The 17,655-nt window shown below is 45.4% G+C and overlaps 1 protein-coding gene across 1 annotated transcript in view; it reads right to left on the reverse strand.

Moving 5' to 3' along the window:
* The window catches only part of LOC136438176 (15-hydroxyprostaglandin dehydrogenase [NAD(+)]-like), a 35,764-nt gene that overhangs the window by 10,764 nt on the left and 7,345 nt on the right, over positions 1-17,655 (reverse strand). The window contains exon 2 of the mRNA XM_066432913.1: positions 13,584-13,707. Within this exon, the coding sequence (XP_066289010.1) occupies positions 13,584-13,707 (124 nt within the window). The remainder of the gene's footprint in view (positions 1-13,583; positions 13,708-17,655) is intronic.

A 17,655-nucleotide genomic window follows, 5' to 3' on the forward strand; every position in this document is an offset into this window, starting at 1 on the left:
CCGGGCACGGCATCGTCGGTATGAGTTTATCACTTGCAATATCGCCGACCCAGTGTCATTTCAAATTGACTCGTTGTCAAGCTGATCAAGTTGAGCTTTGAAAGACTGCTAGTGGTTGAAGCTGCAAGAAAATTCAAAATTGTGCCATCCATCAACAATCCCTGTAGTGTAACATTCAAGATCGCAAACGATGATGCAGACTGGTAAATTTCCTACATGTTTGCCAGTCCACAGCGAAATGTCAGCATAGATTTATTGTGTACAAAAATGGTTTGTTTTTGTGACAAAGCTGTTTTTTTTTTCTTATATAGATGGTACCCAGAGAAAAAAATGGCGGCGCTGATCATGGCCGCGGATGCCCCCTAATCGGGTGCCCAAGGGGGGGTGTCAAAATGACAGCAGGTTGGTGGTATTTCAAGTGTTACACTCATACCGACGATGGTACATGTATGTGTCTACTACTGTGAAGGTAAACATGTGTGTACATAGTGTGTACATTGTGGGTGAGGATTTTGTTAATTACCTTCGCCAAGAAGGTTATGCAGAGGGTAGCGTTTGTTTGTTTGTTAGTTTGTGTGTAACGTACAGCATAACTCGAGAAGGCTTGGATGGATTGTCTTGATATTTGGTAGGTGGGTAGGTCTTGATGAGACATGGAAATGATTAGATTTTGGGTCCCCTAGCGGCTTGTTACGGTACTGCAGCGGAACTTCCTGTTTGATATCTCATGTCCTGGACATGCTATGGTTCTGATTTTTGAGTGGTAGATAGCTCTTTGGACAGGGAGTAAGTGGTCTAGGTTGGAGCCCCCTAGCGGCTTTTTTTTAACTGCAGGAGCAGGTTTTGCTTCAGACTTTGAAATGGAATAACTCAAGAAGGGCCTGATGGATGGTCATAATTTTTGGTAAGTAGATAGCTTGAGTGATGATGTACATGATTAGATACTTATTATGCAAATCAGTATCTAATTTGCATAATTAATGAGGAAAGTTTATACATTCGCCAAATTCCATAATAGGACTCTCAAACTTGTGACATATGTAACTGAGGAGGAGAGAAATATTAATAGATATCAACTATGCAAATGATGACCTCATTTGCACCATTAATGAGAAGATACTATAACTCAAGATAGGCTTGATGGATGGTCATAATTTTTGGTAAGTAGATAGCTTGAGTGATGATGTACATGATTAGATATTTTTTATGCAAATAATTTTCTAATTTGCATAATTAATGAGGAAAGTTTATACATCCGCCAAATTCCATAATAGGACTCTCAAACAGTCATAAAGGTTAAAATCATTTGGCGAAGGTATGAGGTCGTGGAATTCTAGTTTCCTTGGCAAGTGACCTGATCAGTTGTAAGATAGATGCATGAAATGGATCTTGATGTAAGCTGTGAAATCACAATTACTATCCTGATTTATTTCATTGTATTTGCAATTAATTGTGTAGGGATGGGCCATTATACTGGATAATTGTTAATGATGGCCCCAGACTTTAATGGTTTGGTCCATTTTATGTCCTTTTTATCATGAAGCACTATTTCTCGATTAGAACCGCCAGTCCTATATCATCTTGTGACACTTTAGTACCTATGCAGCTAGCAACAGAATCGTGGGTTGTTTGTGGAGCTAGGTGTGAAAAGTGCATTTTTGATAAGCGGTAATTAAAGAACTAAAAGTATTGACCTACACAAATTGCATGTCTGCACAGTCCAAGTAGTGTTTTATAGCAAGTAAACAAAAAGTATTTATTCATCTTTTTCTTTCAATACAGGAGAGGTCAACCTGCTAAAAAGTATTTTTTTACAGCATGGCCCAGATAGGATCTAGAAATGCCAGGAAAAGTCACAAATTTAGATCTAGATGGCCCCATTATAGTCTAGTAGGATTGGTCAGTCGACCAATCGTAGGGAATTACGCTGAGGAAGCGACCTTCGACCTCCACTCGTGCCGCCTTCATAATAGCGACATCCGCCGTCCGTACGGCTGGGCTCGCCTCCCGCTCAACGTTCCGTCGAAATATTCCCCCCTCGAGTCTTCACGAAGCATTTCAACCTACCGTGCGGTGCTCCCCAACTACCGAGGCACACATATCCGCCAAGAAACTTGCGGGTTGCCGTCCCCGTTGGGCCCGACACGGACTCAGATAGCAGGGCCGCGGTGTGCAAGTACAGCAGCGTGCATGGGCCGCCAGTAACGTTGCCCACCTGGATTTGCAGTTCTAAGCAAGAGGCTCCACCCGACCCTGAGTCTCTACACTGTCCGTAATCCTTGGCGACGTCCTGCAGCGAGTTTTCTTATCCAGCCTGGGACCGCACACCCGTTCCTGCCTGCTCCCGAGTTTGTGCCCCAACGTCCACACAGAGAGTCTACAGACCGGAACGACAGCCCCCCCCCCTCCCCATTTCCCGCCGGTGATGCCGGGTCTCGCGACAGAGGCTCCGCGAGACGCCCGAGACTTTGGCAGCCATGTTTCTTCTCGTGAACTACGTAAACAACTTCTCCACGAGCAGTCCTTCCTCAGCGCCCGCCTTTCTCCCTCCCCACCCGTACCTACATAGACTCGAGGCTGCGATGTGCATCTACAGCAGCTTGCACAAGGCTACCAGTACACCCACTCCACGTCGACGTGAAGTTTACTTCCGGCCCGACTCGGAGTACGCGGCAGCGCCCTGCGGCGAGATCGTCTCTAGCCTGGGATCGCCGAACCGCAACTACTGAACTTAGAGTAGAGTAGAATAGATTAGAGCAGTTTAGCACAGCCAGATTGACAGTGCATCAAGACCAGCTGTGCACCGAAGACCCCCAGTACCCGCCCACGTGAGAGCTACATGCCGACGCACTATTTCCGGCCTGACTCTACGCTGTTCGACAGTGCACGGTGACGTCTGCGGCCTGTTCTTTGCCAGTCCTGGACTGTTTTGCATGAACTCGAACATCTAGCTACTTCCTAATTTAGATTTAGCACTACCCTACAACTAACTACATTTCCGCTACGCGGTTTGGGGCCCTCACTTCTTTCGGCTTGGCCGTTGATGTCTTTGCACAACCAATAAGCCTCTATCACAGAGCAGACGCACATATTAAAGACATCACATGCCCCAAACCGCGTAGCTCTCTTCTTGTATTGTATATGTGTACGTAAGTGTAATTATAGTAGGATTGGTCAGTCGACCAATCGTAGGGAATTACGCTGAGGAAGCGACCTTCGACCTCCGCTTGTGCCGCCTTCATAATAGCGACATCCGCCGTCCGTACGGCTGGGCTCGCCTCTCGCTCAATGTTACCACCATCCCGCCCCTGCTGCAATTTCGTTTCTTATTATATTAATTTATTAATTATCTATTATTTCTTATTGATTATCGTAACATTTCACAAAGGTCAAAGGTCACCGGATCTCTCAATCCGGTGAAACCACCCGGAAGAGACACTGGCCTCGGCCGGAGGCCACTTTTCTGAGAAACATATCTCAACAATCTTTCATCCCCTGCGTAAACTTTTTACATTGTCACAGCCTCCGTATTACAAACTACAAGTGTGGTAAGTTTGAAGGTCCAGAGAATTCCCATTTTCACATTGTGCGTAAAAGTGCCCCGTCCGACCCGTGCACACATACTAGTATGCGAGCTGCGACTGGACACGGCATACTTATTACACAGACAGGAGGTCAATCTGCACATGTTCGCAGCTGAAACTCACAATTCCAGTTGCTGCATTGGTATGTAACTTGGCATATCGTTTGCTAGGTTGCGTGTGGTGATGCACATTGTCTATTTTACAATGTAACAGTGACTATACGATCACAGCAAGTAGGGAAGCTTTGTACCCCTTATCTGCATGAAGTATTGCAGCCATGAACGGATTATAGCATGGTCTCTATGGCAGGTCAGTGGCAACATGCCATTAATTATAGGGGTGCAAGTACGATATTGCATTGACGATAAAAGTACTTACGGTGTAACAAAGACATTGTGCATCACCACACCCAACCAGGCAAACGATATGCCAAGTTACACACCAATGCGACAACAGGATCGTGAGTTCTAGCTCCGAACATGCTCTTTGGCCAGCAGCAAATGGAAAGCGCGGAACATCAGATAGAACATGGATTCTTTGGCAAACAGCAAATGGAACGCGCGGAACCTTAGATAGAACGTGGAACAGGGATAGCACTTTTGGCCCGTTTTTTGTCTGAAAACAGGTCCAAAAGTCCCCAAAATGAAGCATTTTGAAGTGATGTACACCAAATATGTGATTTAAGTCCTGTACGGACATGGTACAGGCACCATTGTACCGAATTTCAGGTCATTTGGTTGTAATACTAGGGCACAGGAGCCCAAATTGCCTAGAAATGACAAAAAAAACTCCATAAAAATGTTTTAAAAGGGGCATATTGTAGAATCTGGTGGGCAAAAACTACAAATAGTAAGAATTTGAAAGATCTACACTAAGATTCACATTTTTAACTTATTTGTTACTCATTTCCAACATATTCCCGTCATTTTGTCACATTTCCACCATCAATAAACGACGAAAAACGCCAAACGTGTAAAATCTGGTGCATTTACATATTACCTTGCGTACCGCAAGTTAATATGCAAATAAGCCAGCGTAGAACGCTACGAAAAATCCGAATCGACCGTTATGGTCGGAGTTCGAGCGTCACAGGAAAATCACCACAAGTAAACAAACTTCAGAACGTCGGGCGTTCGATCGCGTGTTCGGTGGTTCGTCGGAATGTTGGACAAGATGGCGGCCAATTCAAGCGGCGGCGGGGATGGCGTATATAATTTTTTTCAAGACGTTCGCACGACACTACAAAGTCGCATCCTTACGTGATGAATATTGCTGTGCAGTGTAATAAGGTAGATTCAACTAATGATGTAGAAAAATAATCCAAACCAAAGGATTTTGTTTTATGTTAATGTCGCAAAATGCCCCTTTAAGGCCTGTTTAAAAAAAATGGAAAAAACCTCTGGGGATATATGCCATCTTTATACTTCCATGCCAAATTTCAGGTCATTTAGTAAAAAAAATGGCGGAGTTGAATCCATTTGAAGGTTTGGAAGGAGAAGAAGAAGAACATGAACAACAAGACTGGCAATGATAAAAAGACATTGCCATGGCGACAGTGGTTGTTGTTTTAATTTTCACTGTACCCTGCTCAGGGCACTGATAGGTGGTGCTGTTCATACAGGATTTCTAACGAAAAGGGCTGACAGGTACCTGTTCTACTGGACAAATACACACACACACAGACACGCACACACACACAGATAGCGAAAGTTCAACTAGATTCTACCTGAGACACACCCCACTGCCAGAACGAACATCGATTTCATCACAGCCTGATCATGACAATTAAAAGCAGTCCACGGATTGGGTTCCCTCCATACACAATGAGTATTCTACTCTGATAGGACTGCTGTTTACTTGAACAACATGTTAGGCCAAATCTACACAAATTTTAACACCATAGTCCACTTGGGGTGTAGGGGGCTCTGGATAGAGATAGTACCCTTGTTCGCTCGCAGCTGCACCCTCTTCTGTAGGGTGGTTGGACAACACCGGTTCTCATCCATCCCCTAAAGCTCTCACGTGGTGGCTCCAAGTGCCACACCCCGGTAAACCGTCTCAGCTGACGGGCTAAACTACATGAGGGGATGGTGCCTTCACTGCACCATTGGGCGGACGGGCTGCGTCAGGCAGCCAACGGCCAGGGCGGAAGAGGTCTACCTGAGACCCAACGGCCATGTGAACAGAGGAGTGGGGCCCCTTAGGCGGTTCAGTGCTTCGTGGGATCACCGTTCCGGCAGCTCCTGCAGCCGAACTGACACCAAACGTCATGCTCCGCATTCCTTTGGACCCTGTCAGTGAGGCCGAGAGGGGGATTTTGATGCATGGGCCACCCAGAATCTCCATATTACGGTCCAGGCTTCGCGCCCTGGAGAGGAACACTCCAGCCACGCTGTAAAGCGCGGATACAAATTGGAAGTTGACAGTTACAGGTTATAAGCCCTTCTAAATTGGCTCACAGGAAGGACGCCATGGGTCAGCTTTGACGGTGGGAGGGACCATCGAAGTCCTATTGTCCGACTACCGCCCGCCTTAAGCTGGGCAGCCCCCGGCCACTTAGGTGTCGGTCCGTCACCGTCTGTTGCTTCAGAGGGTGCCTGGAGCTCAGTGCTTTGTTCAAGCACGAAGGTCGGACGATAATCTAGTACCCAACGCTCAAGGTAACACTAAAACATTAAAGAGAAAGACTCCAGTTTTGCGAATTGCTACATGGAATGTGCACACAATGTGCACAGGCCTCTCTGATGATCTAAGAGATGTGGATAATATGAGAAAGACTGCAATCATTGATAGGGAATTGACTAGATTAGACATAAGCATAGCAGCACTCCAAGAAACTAGGCTTGCCTCAAGTGGCTCCTTGAGAGAGGAGAACTTCACGTTCTTCTGGAAGGGCAGAGGACCCGACGAGCCTCGCCAACACGGCTTTGCTGTAAGGAACACACTCCTAGCTGCAGTAGAACCCCCGACTGGAGGCACTGAACGCCTTCTCTCCATGCGCCTCAGTACTGCTGCTGGGCCTGTCAACATTCTTAGTGTCTATGCTCCTACTCTTAACTCTTCAGAAGACAACAAAGATCAGTTCTACGAGCAGCTGAATGAAATGATCACAAACTGTCACAAGGATGAACCGCTGTTCTTACTAGGCGACTTAAATGCCAGAGTTGGCACAGACCATGAGTCTTGGCCCACCTGTCTTGGCCACCATGGCATCGGAAGGATGAATGGAAACGGACAGAGACTGTTGGAGCTGTGTTCTTACCACAATCTCTGCACCAAAACTGTGTAGCATGGTGGTGTCATTCCATACCAACATGAAAGGAACAGTCTTATACGATGGATCCTGCTCCGACCCCTTCTCCATAAAGAGCGGAGTAACACAAGGTTGCGTGCTGGCACCTACACTTTTTGGAATTTTCTTTTCCGTACTGCTGTCTCATGCCTTCAACACATCCACTGATGGCATCTACCTGCACACGAGGTCCGACGGGAAGCTGTTAAACCTTGCACGACTTCGCTCCAGGGCCTGCGTACTCAGCGTCTTACTGTACGGAAGCGAAACATGGAGCACGTATGTACGACAGGAACGTCGGCTAAATGCCTTCCATATGCGATGTATCCGTTGCATCCTAGGACTTAGCTGGAAGGACAAAATACCCAACAGTGTCATCCTGTAACAAGCAAAAATACAGAGCATCTACTCCATCCTCAGCCAACGTCGTCTTCTATGGCTGGGGCATGTCAGGCGCATGGAGGACGGAAGGATTCCAAAGGATGTTCTGTACGGGCAACTGGCCATTGGCTCCAGACGTGTTGGCCATCCAGCACTATGGTTTAAGGACGCTTGCAAGAGAGAAATGAAGGCGTGTGACATCTCAACAGACACATGGGAAGTGCAGGCTGAGGACAGAACAGCCTGGCGCCGAGTTGTGCACCACGGTGTCGTGGAAGCAGACAAGAGAAGGGGAGAAGCTGCAGCAGAGAAGCGGAGAAAGCAAAAGACTGTAGCACTAAATGCACCCCTAACCACACAGCATTCATGCAGTGTGTGCAACAGGGTGTGCAAATCCAGAGCTGGACTTTCAAGCCACATCAGAAGTCACAAGAGAACTCCAGAGGCGCACAGATAGTCTTCCGAGACTGGACTGCCAAAGAAGAAAGAAGAAGAAGTCCACTAATCTTACCAACAGACACAGCATACATGTACACCATGCAACACCTTGTACACTTATGTTCCCTGAACTATAGAACTAATGTTAAGTCCTCTAGAGCGTGAATGGCCAAGGAGTTAGCTAAGGATGGAATGCCAGGATGGAATGCCAGGATGGAATCCCAGGATGGAATCCCAGGATGGAATGCCAGGATGGAATGCCAGGATGGAATGCCAGGATGGAATCCCAGAATAGAATGCCAAGATGGAATTCGAGTCCCACTGGAATACCAGGAACACCAGTCATAAAGGAATTTGTCAGTAATTCCTGGAGCCCTAATGAAATGCCAGCCTGGGAATCTTAATCCAGAGAACTGTAAGTTGTTTTGTAAAAATGTGTCCCATGTGTTCTTGGAATTGTAAAGGATTATATCAGCAAGAAAGTGGCACCTTATCAGCAGGATAATCCTCTAGTACTAGTACAGCTGGCTTGCTAAATTTCCTCGCGACAGTGAAATTTTTCATTGATCGATCTGAATGTGATTTCCGTTTTGACATCGTTCCAGATTCTGTGCGGCTTCCTTGATTTCAAGTATTTTCTGTCTATGTGTAGTGTATGGCTTCGACATGTTCCCAATGTCATGAATGAGGTTAATGCCCTTTAATTAATCTGCTTGTATAGGTAACTGAAGCAGCGTGTGCACAATTGTTATCAGTACAGAGTTGATGCAGTTATGACCTGTTCCCCGAAGAAAGACATTAAATCTTACAGTTGTAAGGACCAGCATTGGGGCATCTAAAAACATTGTAACAGCCACACATTGTTTTAGAAAAGAGCAATATTACTGCAGAGCTGAGGTCTTAGACCCCGTTCACACTCATTTTTTTCAATCGCGATTGAAGTATAATCGCGATTGAATCGATCCGATCGCGATTGATTTTTTCAGTGTGAACGCTCCCGATCGCGATTGGATCGATCCGATCGCGATTGTTTCTGATCCACCTCCGGAGGTAGTTTGGGGAGGATCAATCGCGATCGGATCCAATCCAATCCTATCAAATTTTGAGTGTGAACACAACTATGATTCATTCCATCGCGATCGGCGGGGATTTCGGCTGGTTCCAGGGGTGGGAGGTCATACATCGGGGTACGTGGGGTCATAGTTCGCATCGCGCGGGAAAACAAACCCAAGCCACACACGTCAGATCGCTCTCTTACAACAACAACAACAACAACAACAACAACAACTTTTCATCGTCAACAATGCCCAAGAAGAAGGATAAAACTCCGTCAGTAACTTCAGCTGGTGGTAGGTACCGGTGGCGCAATGAGGAGACCAGGGTCCTCATCGCAATCTAGGGGACAGAGGAGGTGCAGGCCAAACTGGGGAAATGTCACCGAAAGAGGGACATTTACTAAATGATCGCCGATGGCATGGTGGCGCTTCAATCGCGATCGGATCACGGCGTACTTTAATTCACTTGGCGAAAAGCAGTGTGAACGCAGAAGTTTATTTGCATTCAATCGCGATCGGATCGAACAATCGCGATTATACTTCAATCGCGATTGAAAAAAATGAGTGTGAACGGGGTCTTAAATGGGTCATGTATACATAAGCTTGGCACATATGGTAGACAGATGTAGCTTCCTGTCTAGGTTATCTAGTAGGAATGTCCCGAGGAAGGCTTTCTGTCTGACTGACATTCTAAACATTCTTATTGGCTTAAAATGCCTTAAACACATGCCTGTACAATTCCTAGAATAGTTGCAAACTGCACACAAAACTATATCATTTGGCTCGCCCCTGAGGCATCGTCAAAAAACAATATATTTCTCTAAATATAAAAATAAAGAAACACATCCAAGCAGCAACGTCGTCAAAGCAATCTAAACTGTTGTGTTTCATCCTGCCCGGTCGCATGTTCCAAAGCTGGGGTCGTTGACCTCATTTCGAACAGTTACGAGGCGGCCTGTTCGCTGTGGTCACTGCTTTTATTTGTTTGGAACGGAAGAAGAGGAAACAGAGCAAAAACAATATGTTTACTTCTGTGAAGGTAAACATAAATTTTTGATAAGTATGTTATCATTACAAGTTAAACAATAGACCAATCCCTGTTCTATTTCAAACACCTCCATCAAAAACAGTTCTTAAAGGCATCAAGAGCATTTTATGTAGCTTGGAAACTGGAAATATTTTAGTTGCTGTTATCTTTATGAAATCGACATTTAATGCCACTGTTTACCACATTTGCGTGATAATCACATGTTAAAAGTGCTCAAAAGCCGCACGAAAATAAGCTACACAGTGATCCCTTTAGTTTCACGCGCCTAGTGTAATTACCTCTGTGAAAAAAGAAGCCGTCTAAAATGTTTGGACGCCGTCTAAGAGCGTTTTAGTGCGTCGGAGCCCGTCCCAGGCCGTCTGTCCTGTCAGAAACGGCGGCTGACACGTCGCGCGCGTTCAGGCCGTCCTGCCCGTCTGTTAGTTGGACGCCGGGGCGGCTTCCCTGCCCGCTGGAAACGTCAGAAACAGCGTCCGACGGGGCTATAAAATAATTATTCACCCGACGCTTCCGCCTGTCGTCATTTTTAACGTGTGAAAAGCACGTTTTCAGCTTCTGCACATGCGCAAATTTGAGCGGTAGTTTCGATTTGACCGTTAACTGTTACAGACCATTTGTTCAGTCAGTGCTCGTTTTGCTGTATTTTTTGGCCCATTTCTTGGATTTCGCGCACTTTTTGAGGATGCAATTTACTTCTAAAAGCAGCTGTATCTTTCTACAACATCCGGGGTTTGGTTTCATTCCGGTGACTGAGTATATATTGCCAAACAAGACGTCGATTGTGAGAAGAATCATGATAAGAACATTATTTGCCGTGGCGGGCCCGCCGCTGCGATCTTGGTTCGAACAAGGAGGTGGTTCGAAAGTCAACAAACTTCCGTCGGCAGAAAAAAAGGGATATCACCAAAGAAGCTGAGTTTTATCAAGCTGGCTGAGTTTATATTAGCGGAGACTGGTAAGTGAACAAGCATTTCATGTTGATGTTTCGTTACAATGATACAAAGGCAGATCATTTCCGACGAGGTCTCACGGTGCCCTCCCCACTTACGAAAGAAATGATAAAATAGGATGTTGCTATTAAATACCACGGGAAAAAAGGGCACATAAGAATTGTAGAATACCTGTTTACAATATCTGTTGTTTTAATAAACGATGAAGATGCTGTGAAAATGTATATCTAGACAACAGAAAATGATTTCAACCCACCAACACGAGGCATGTCTGGCAGAATCTTACCGCCCTTCCGACTCCAATTACGGGGTAGCAATTATCAAACTGAGGATCTTGTTTGGACCCCACAAAATACAAATAACATAAGGATACTGTAGAATACATATTTAGAATATCTCCTGTCTTATTTTTAGATTGATTATTCATGAGACAATAGAGAAGATCAAAATTTTTTTAAAGAATTTGCACCCACCCTTGATGACTTGTGCGCGCCCGTCCACGTCAATCAAACTTTCAGCCGGCGCACGCAGTCAAACTTCAAAGGCCAGATTGAATTTCACAAAGCTGCGCCGCTGTGTTAAACAATGTTTTTTAACCGCAGAGCAATGTTATAAGAAATTCGTTTAATTTAGCTTCCAGTCTGAGGCCATGGCGGCCGTGGGTGGTCTACTACGCCAGTCTGGCTGCATATTTTGTTGCCCCAAGCGGCCATAAAAATCAAAACCATGTCCGGACGCCGTCAGAAACCGCGTCTCAAAACGGAGCAAGCATGCGCACAGCAGCCCGGATTAGCACGGGAAAATTGACGCCGTTTGCGCCCGTCCCTGGGGGGCCCACGCGGACGCGGTCCAGGACGTCTGGGACGTTTTCTACGACGTCAACGACGCCGTCAAATGAGCCAATCTAGACGCGTCCGCGTCAGAAACGCCGTTTGTTCGGCGCCCGTCCCTAGCGTCCCCGGGCGGCGCCTGCAACCCGGCGGGGGGCCCGCGCGGACGCCGTCCAAGACGTCTGGGACGTTTTCTGCGTCGTCAAATGAGCCAATCTAGACGCGTCAGGCGTTTTTCAGGCCGTTCAGACCGTCCAAGACGTGTCATCAAGAGATTTACAACCCGTCCAAGTTGATCTGCAGTCATAATTCAGGACGCATCGAATTTCAGTGGACGCCCGTCACAGACGGCGTTCGGCCGTTTGGGACGGTTTCATTTTCACAGAGGCAGACTGAAACAGAACGAAAACCGTTTTTCGTTGGTAATGGACCGTTCCCATCGAACACTATATAGTTCTATTTGGAACACCTCCGTCAAAAACAGTGCTAGTAGGACAGAAATGACAAGCAGGTAATACTATGTATATCTGCGACAGATTTCTCACTGCATAGGCTACATGAATGCTCAGGAAAAAAACGAAATGAAAATGAAAACATCTCGGGCACTCAAGGGGACGGAGTCTGTAACACATTGCCAACTACTACTAAACGTTAAGTCCGCTAGTACCATCTCTTTTGTACTTGTGCGTGATTCTGGTGTTCGACTGGAAAGGTCCATTCTCGGCAAGCTATGGCGACTTGACATCACGTTCCAAGAAGTGGGAAAATTTGACAGCACTTGGATTTTCTATCAGTGCTCACCACACAACGATATTGCATCTTTGCTCCATGAATGTCGATATGTAATGACATAGTGTTATTGAAACTAATACTACGTGTAGAAATGACTAAAAATGTGAGTTTTTTAATTTGAGCTTGAAGCCACATAAAGTGCTCTGGGCACCTTTAACAGACAAAAATGGTCGCAGCCGCTTGGCTGACAATTTGTTGAGCTTTTTATTTTTGCTCTGAAACCTTTTTAGATAAGGCCAAAGAAAAAGCTAATGCCTTCTTTGTTGAAAGCTACATCCACCAAGTAGAGTTATTTGAGGACGGGTGGATGTAGTTACGGTGAGAGCATAATGTCTTTGGTCAATGTGGAAACGGGAGGTGCCGCATAGCATTGCCACATTGGTGGGCAGCTGTGCCACGTTGCTGACAAGTAGCAGATGCACGTATAAAGCAAGGTAAGTATATCTGTGGCAGGTTCCCCACTGTGTTGGCTGCATGCATTATAGCTGCATGATCTTTAGAGAGTTAAAATGCGCTTCTTTTACCACCCTTTTGAATTTCAATTCTAATCAGTTTCAGACCGTACAGAAGAGATGGAAATCTGCACTAGCAAACTTTGCAGTTGTTGGAATGTGGTACAAGCTCCTTACCCTTGAGTGCCCGAGCTGTTTTCTTTTTTATTTAGTTACGTTTTTGTCCTGAGCATACATGCAGCCAATATCGTGGAAAACCTGTCATAGATATCCGTATCCTGCTTCACATTTGCTGTCTCTTTCCTGCTAGCGCTGTTTTAGACAGAGGTGTTTGAAATAGAACAGGGGCCGGTTCTATATGGTCCATATGGTGTTTGACAGGATCGGTGTACAATTGTACATTTATTGCAATATCTGTAAAGGGCTAAACTTTGTAATTGAGTTTTGCTGACATTCTACAAAATTCATTCTGTGCACCTTAATTTTTTGGTTGGGTACACCAGTGCACTTATTCCCAAAAATGAATTTCGACCCCTGCATGTACTTTCCAAATCGTCAGTTTTACTAACCCCGGGCGATCGGGACAATGGACTTGTCTGACCCTGATTCCGCCGAGGTCCGTACCACCATTTTAATAAGTCTAAGCCACTTCGTTCCAGCATTCATCTTTAAGTTCAGTGAGCCTTAAGTCAGGCCTTCCCCAGTAGTCTGCATCCTTATTGTTCCAAGAACCAATGACAGCTGAGTCCTGTGGCCCTTACCGTCCAGTTGTTCCTTCGCCGTCACGTCACACTGGATAAATGTAGACTTCTCAGGTCCAAACTTGTCGGCCATCTCCTGTCCTGTCTTCTGTCCTTCATCTCTCTTCATATCCAGCATTGCCACCTGTAACACGGGGAACAAGAAAAGGAAGATCTTGTTTTAACTCAGTGAATTTCTTTTGTAAATTTTTAATGCAATAGCCATATCCTAAGGCATTATGGTTTTTAATTATCATAAGGCCATATTTATTATTATTACATGATGTTCAACAAGTCCCGAGCTGGGCGGCACAAATTGAGGGCAAAATTTGACCTCAGGCAGATCTGTGTGTGCAGCTGCCTTATAATGGACAATAATCTATATACTATCACAGACTATACTATCAGCAAGGGGGTTTAAGCCTGTAATGTTGCAGTACCTAATAAAGCTGCCAGGGGGCCCAAAATTGCAAGGTTTTCTTAGTACGTCAGTATAACTTGTGGCGTTGTGGTGGCAGGGTCCTGGGTTCGAAAACGGGGTTCCCCAATCTGTCCCGTTGAAAAGGCTAGCCTGTCTACCTGGCCTGTCTACCACATCAGGCTACTCAGATCCCCCCATTCATATTCCCACAATTGGTTAGACACGTATGCAGCTGCGCCCTCTAGTGCAATGTATCCAAACTACACCCAGTGTATGGTATAGCATATAGCATATTGAACAGAAATCTACAAGTAAAGTACCGGTAGAAATAAACTGATCTAGACATTCTGTGAATGTCTAAGGGTATGCAAGCAGATCAACAGTAACAATAAAGGGGACAGAAACGGTTCTCGTGGTTGGTGTTGCGATACAAGCAGTTTGGCTATAAACGAAGGAACCATGTAACTGTCAGCCTGGCTAGCTAGCGCTGTGGGGTCCCTCGAAAGTGCCAAATGGAACGAAATGGAGTGAAATGGAACGAAATGGAACAAAATGGAACGAAATGGAACGAAATGGAACGAAATGGAACGAACTAAAACAACATATGTTACATTATGAAATGAAATACCAGTAGATAGCGACATATAAGGAGTAGACCAGAACAGGAAGCATTTTAGATACAGAAGTGAGTGGTAAATACATAATATAACGTGTTTTATTTCTTGAAAATATGTGATAATATAAAATACGACCTTTTTGTCGCGTTTGTGTGGCTAGATTCTTCCTTGAAAATGGAGGCGCCACGTGCAAGGAGATCCGCCGCTCTTCCTTGTGTACCAACGATCTGCAAATGAACTGCTGCAAATAGCATGGGAAAACAAGCAAACGGAACTGAGTATCGAAGTTAGGACTAGATTATACAGTTGGTGGTAACATTGCATCTCATAATTCACCAAGAGGGCATGAGGCAAGCGTTATTTTATTATTCATACAGCGTGTTTGCGTGTTGCGGGACAGAACTCTTCTCTCCCAAATGGAGCCCCGCATACAAATGGACCGCCATTGTTACCAGCGCGACGGAACTGTGGGCGTGCTACCGACAGGTTGAATCAAACTCCGACTTTCCAGTTATTTACATACGGTTTAAGTCCATAACTAGTACGTAGCATATGCATATCTCCGCAACAACGATTTTTATACAACCAATTCTTCGGCTCAAAGTCAGACCGCTGTCGGAGAATGGACCCCTCCGTTAATGATATGCAAATGAAGCTCTGCGCTGCGTCACCAATTTCACACATTTCACACTCCATTCAAACACGGACGTGGAGTCCTCTGGAGACATTTCTGCTTCCCTGTTCCCGACAAAACAAAGGGAGAGTGTGAACGAGGAGGACATGTATTTCATGGTTCACACAACACGCAAACATGCTAGCTGTATACATAATAAAATAACGCTTGCCTCATGCCCTCTTGGAGATGCAATGTTACCACCAACTTCTGTTTAATCTGGTCCTAACTTCGATACTCAGTTCCGTTTGCTTGTTTTCCCCGCTATTTGCAGCAGCTCATTTGCAGATCGTTGGTACAAAAGGAAGAGCGGCGAATCTCTTTGCACGCGGCGCTTCCATTTTCAAGGAAGAATCTAGTCACACAAACGCGACAAAAATGTTGTATTTAATATTATCACATAGGTAGATGGCGTCGACCAATCAGAAGTCTCCATTGCCCACAATAAGTGGTCTGTTATCACGCCATAACACACCACTTATTGCGTCATGTCAGAACACAACCGTTCCATTTTGTAGAGGGGGTATCTTTTTGATGACCCGCCTCTTCCTCGGTGTATATGGTGTCATAACCCCTGGTCATGTGCTATAACCACCTCATAAAACCGGTTTTATTCGGTGGTTATAGCACATGGCCAGGCGTTATGACACCATATACATCTTGGGGTGGGTCATTAACCCTTAATTATCACATAGATTCAAGAAATAAAACACGTAATATTATGTATTTACCACTCACTCCTGTATTCAAAATGCTTCCTGTTCCGGTCTACTCCTTATATTTCGCTATCTAGTGGTATTTCACATCATAATGTTACATATGTTGTTTTAGTTCATTCCATTTCGTTCCATTTCGTTCCATTTCGTTCCATTTCGTGCCATTTCGTGCCATTTCGTTCCATTTCGTTCCATCTCGTTCCATTTCGTTCCATTTCGTTCCATTTTGCACTTTCGGGGGACCGGCGCTGTGGGTGAAAAAACAGATGTTGCCAGAGGGCGGGCCAGACCCCTGGCATCAAAACAGTAGAAGGGCTATGTGAGCACGTGGCTGTTGGCTGAAGTTGACTGTCATTTTCCCTTCAAGTTACCGAAGATTTACTTATCATCATTTTGTCTGCTTTGGAACATATTTGTGTTATATGCAGTCAAAATAGCACAGTACCGGCGTGCACGGTTGCTGCTGTACTAGTAGTACGTGACCCATTTGACCTTTCGATGACCTTTTATCTTGTAACACACCTATTGCTTTGTGCCTTGTTAATAACTCGTTGTCAGCTCGTTAGCTATCCACGGAGTTGAGTTGTTCTAGGCAGCAATGCTGGAGTACTAGTACGCTTTAGAAAAACAACTGAGGGTTTGCGGAATCGACGGGGTGGTCTACTGGGGTGGGCTAGTGGGGTGGGCTACCTCAGCATTCCACCTTTTCTGGGCCTCAAGGCTATTCATGGGGGTTTAGCATCGAATGGAATTTCCTTGAGGAAAAGATGGGTCACTCTGTGGGTGGGCCGAAAGGAATGCAACTGATCATATTGCTTTGGGGATGCTACAGTGGGGGTGGAGGTGGGCAATGAGCATACATTTACATTTTTAAACATGGAGGACCATGTTCCCTGTTTCTTTACTGCTCAAACAGGCCAACAGGACAGTATAGCATTGTGGCTACACGAAAGAAATGAGCAACAAAAGCAACACTATACATTGTACAAACACACACACAACATTCCAACCCACGCTCATGCACACTGACTCACATAACCACAAATACATTGTACATTGTATACAAGAACATGCATTCAGGTACATTCTAGTCTAAATGTGAGACATATGTTTTGAATTTTGTCAAACAAAGGCTCTTTCATTCCCTAGCTGCCCTATCCAACTTCCAGTTTATTTCCCCTTATACCTCTTCCCTTAGAATTACATCCTATTGTATACTGAGTTTTTAGAAGTTTCTTTATGATAAATGGCTTTTCTACCAGTCTTGGTGGAGTTCATTGCTGCCACCTACCCCCCCCCCCCCACCTGCCATATGATCAGCTGTTGTCTAGCCCACCCACAGCTTGACCCAGTTTCTCTTCAAGGAAATTCCATAAGAGGCCAAACCCCCATGCATAGCCTTGGGGCCCAGAAAGGGTAGAATGCTGAGGTAGCCCACCCCACTAGCCCACCCCTGTAGACCACCCCATCGAATCCGCAAACCCAACAACTGAACACATTGTTTTGCTTTTTAAAAGGGAACAAAGGTCTTGTCTCTCTCTAAGCCGCCATGTGTTTTTCCATGTAATTCGAAGATATGTAGCGTTATTAAGTTTCATCAACCTTTGTGGGGATAAGGTCGTGCACACGTCCATCATACGATGGTGTGCAGGGGGGGGGTCGATCC

The sequence above is a fragment of the Branchiostoma lanceolatum genome, chromosome 7 (genome assembly GCF_035083965.1).
Source record: "Branchiostoma lanceolatum isolate klBraLanc5 chromosome 7, klBraLanc5.hap2, whole genome shotgun sequence".
NCBI classification, from domain to species: domain Eukaryota; kingdom Metazoa; phylum Chordata; class Leptocardii; order Amphioxiformes; family Branchiostomatidae; genus Branchiostoma; species Branchiostoma lanceolatum.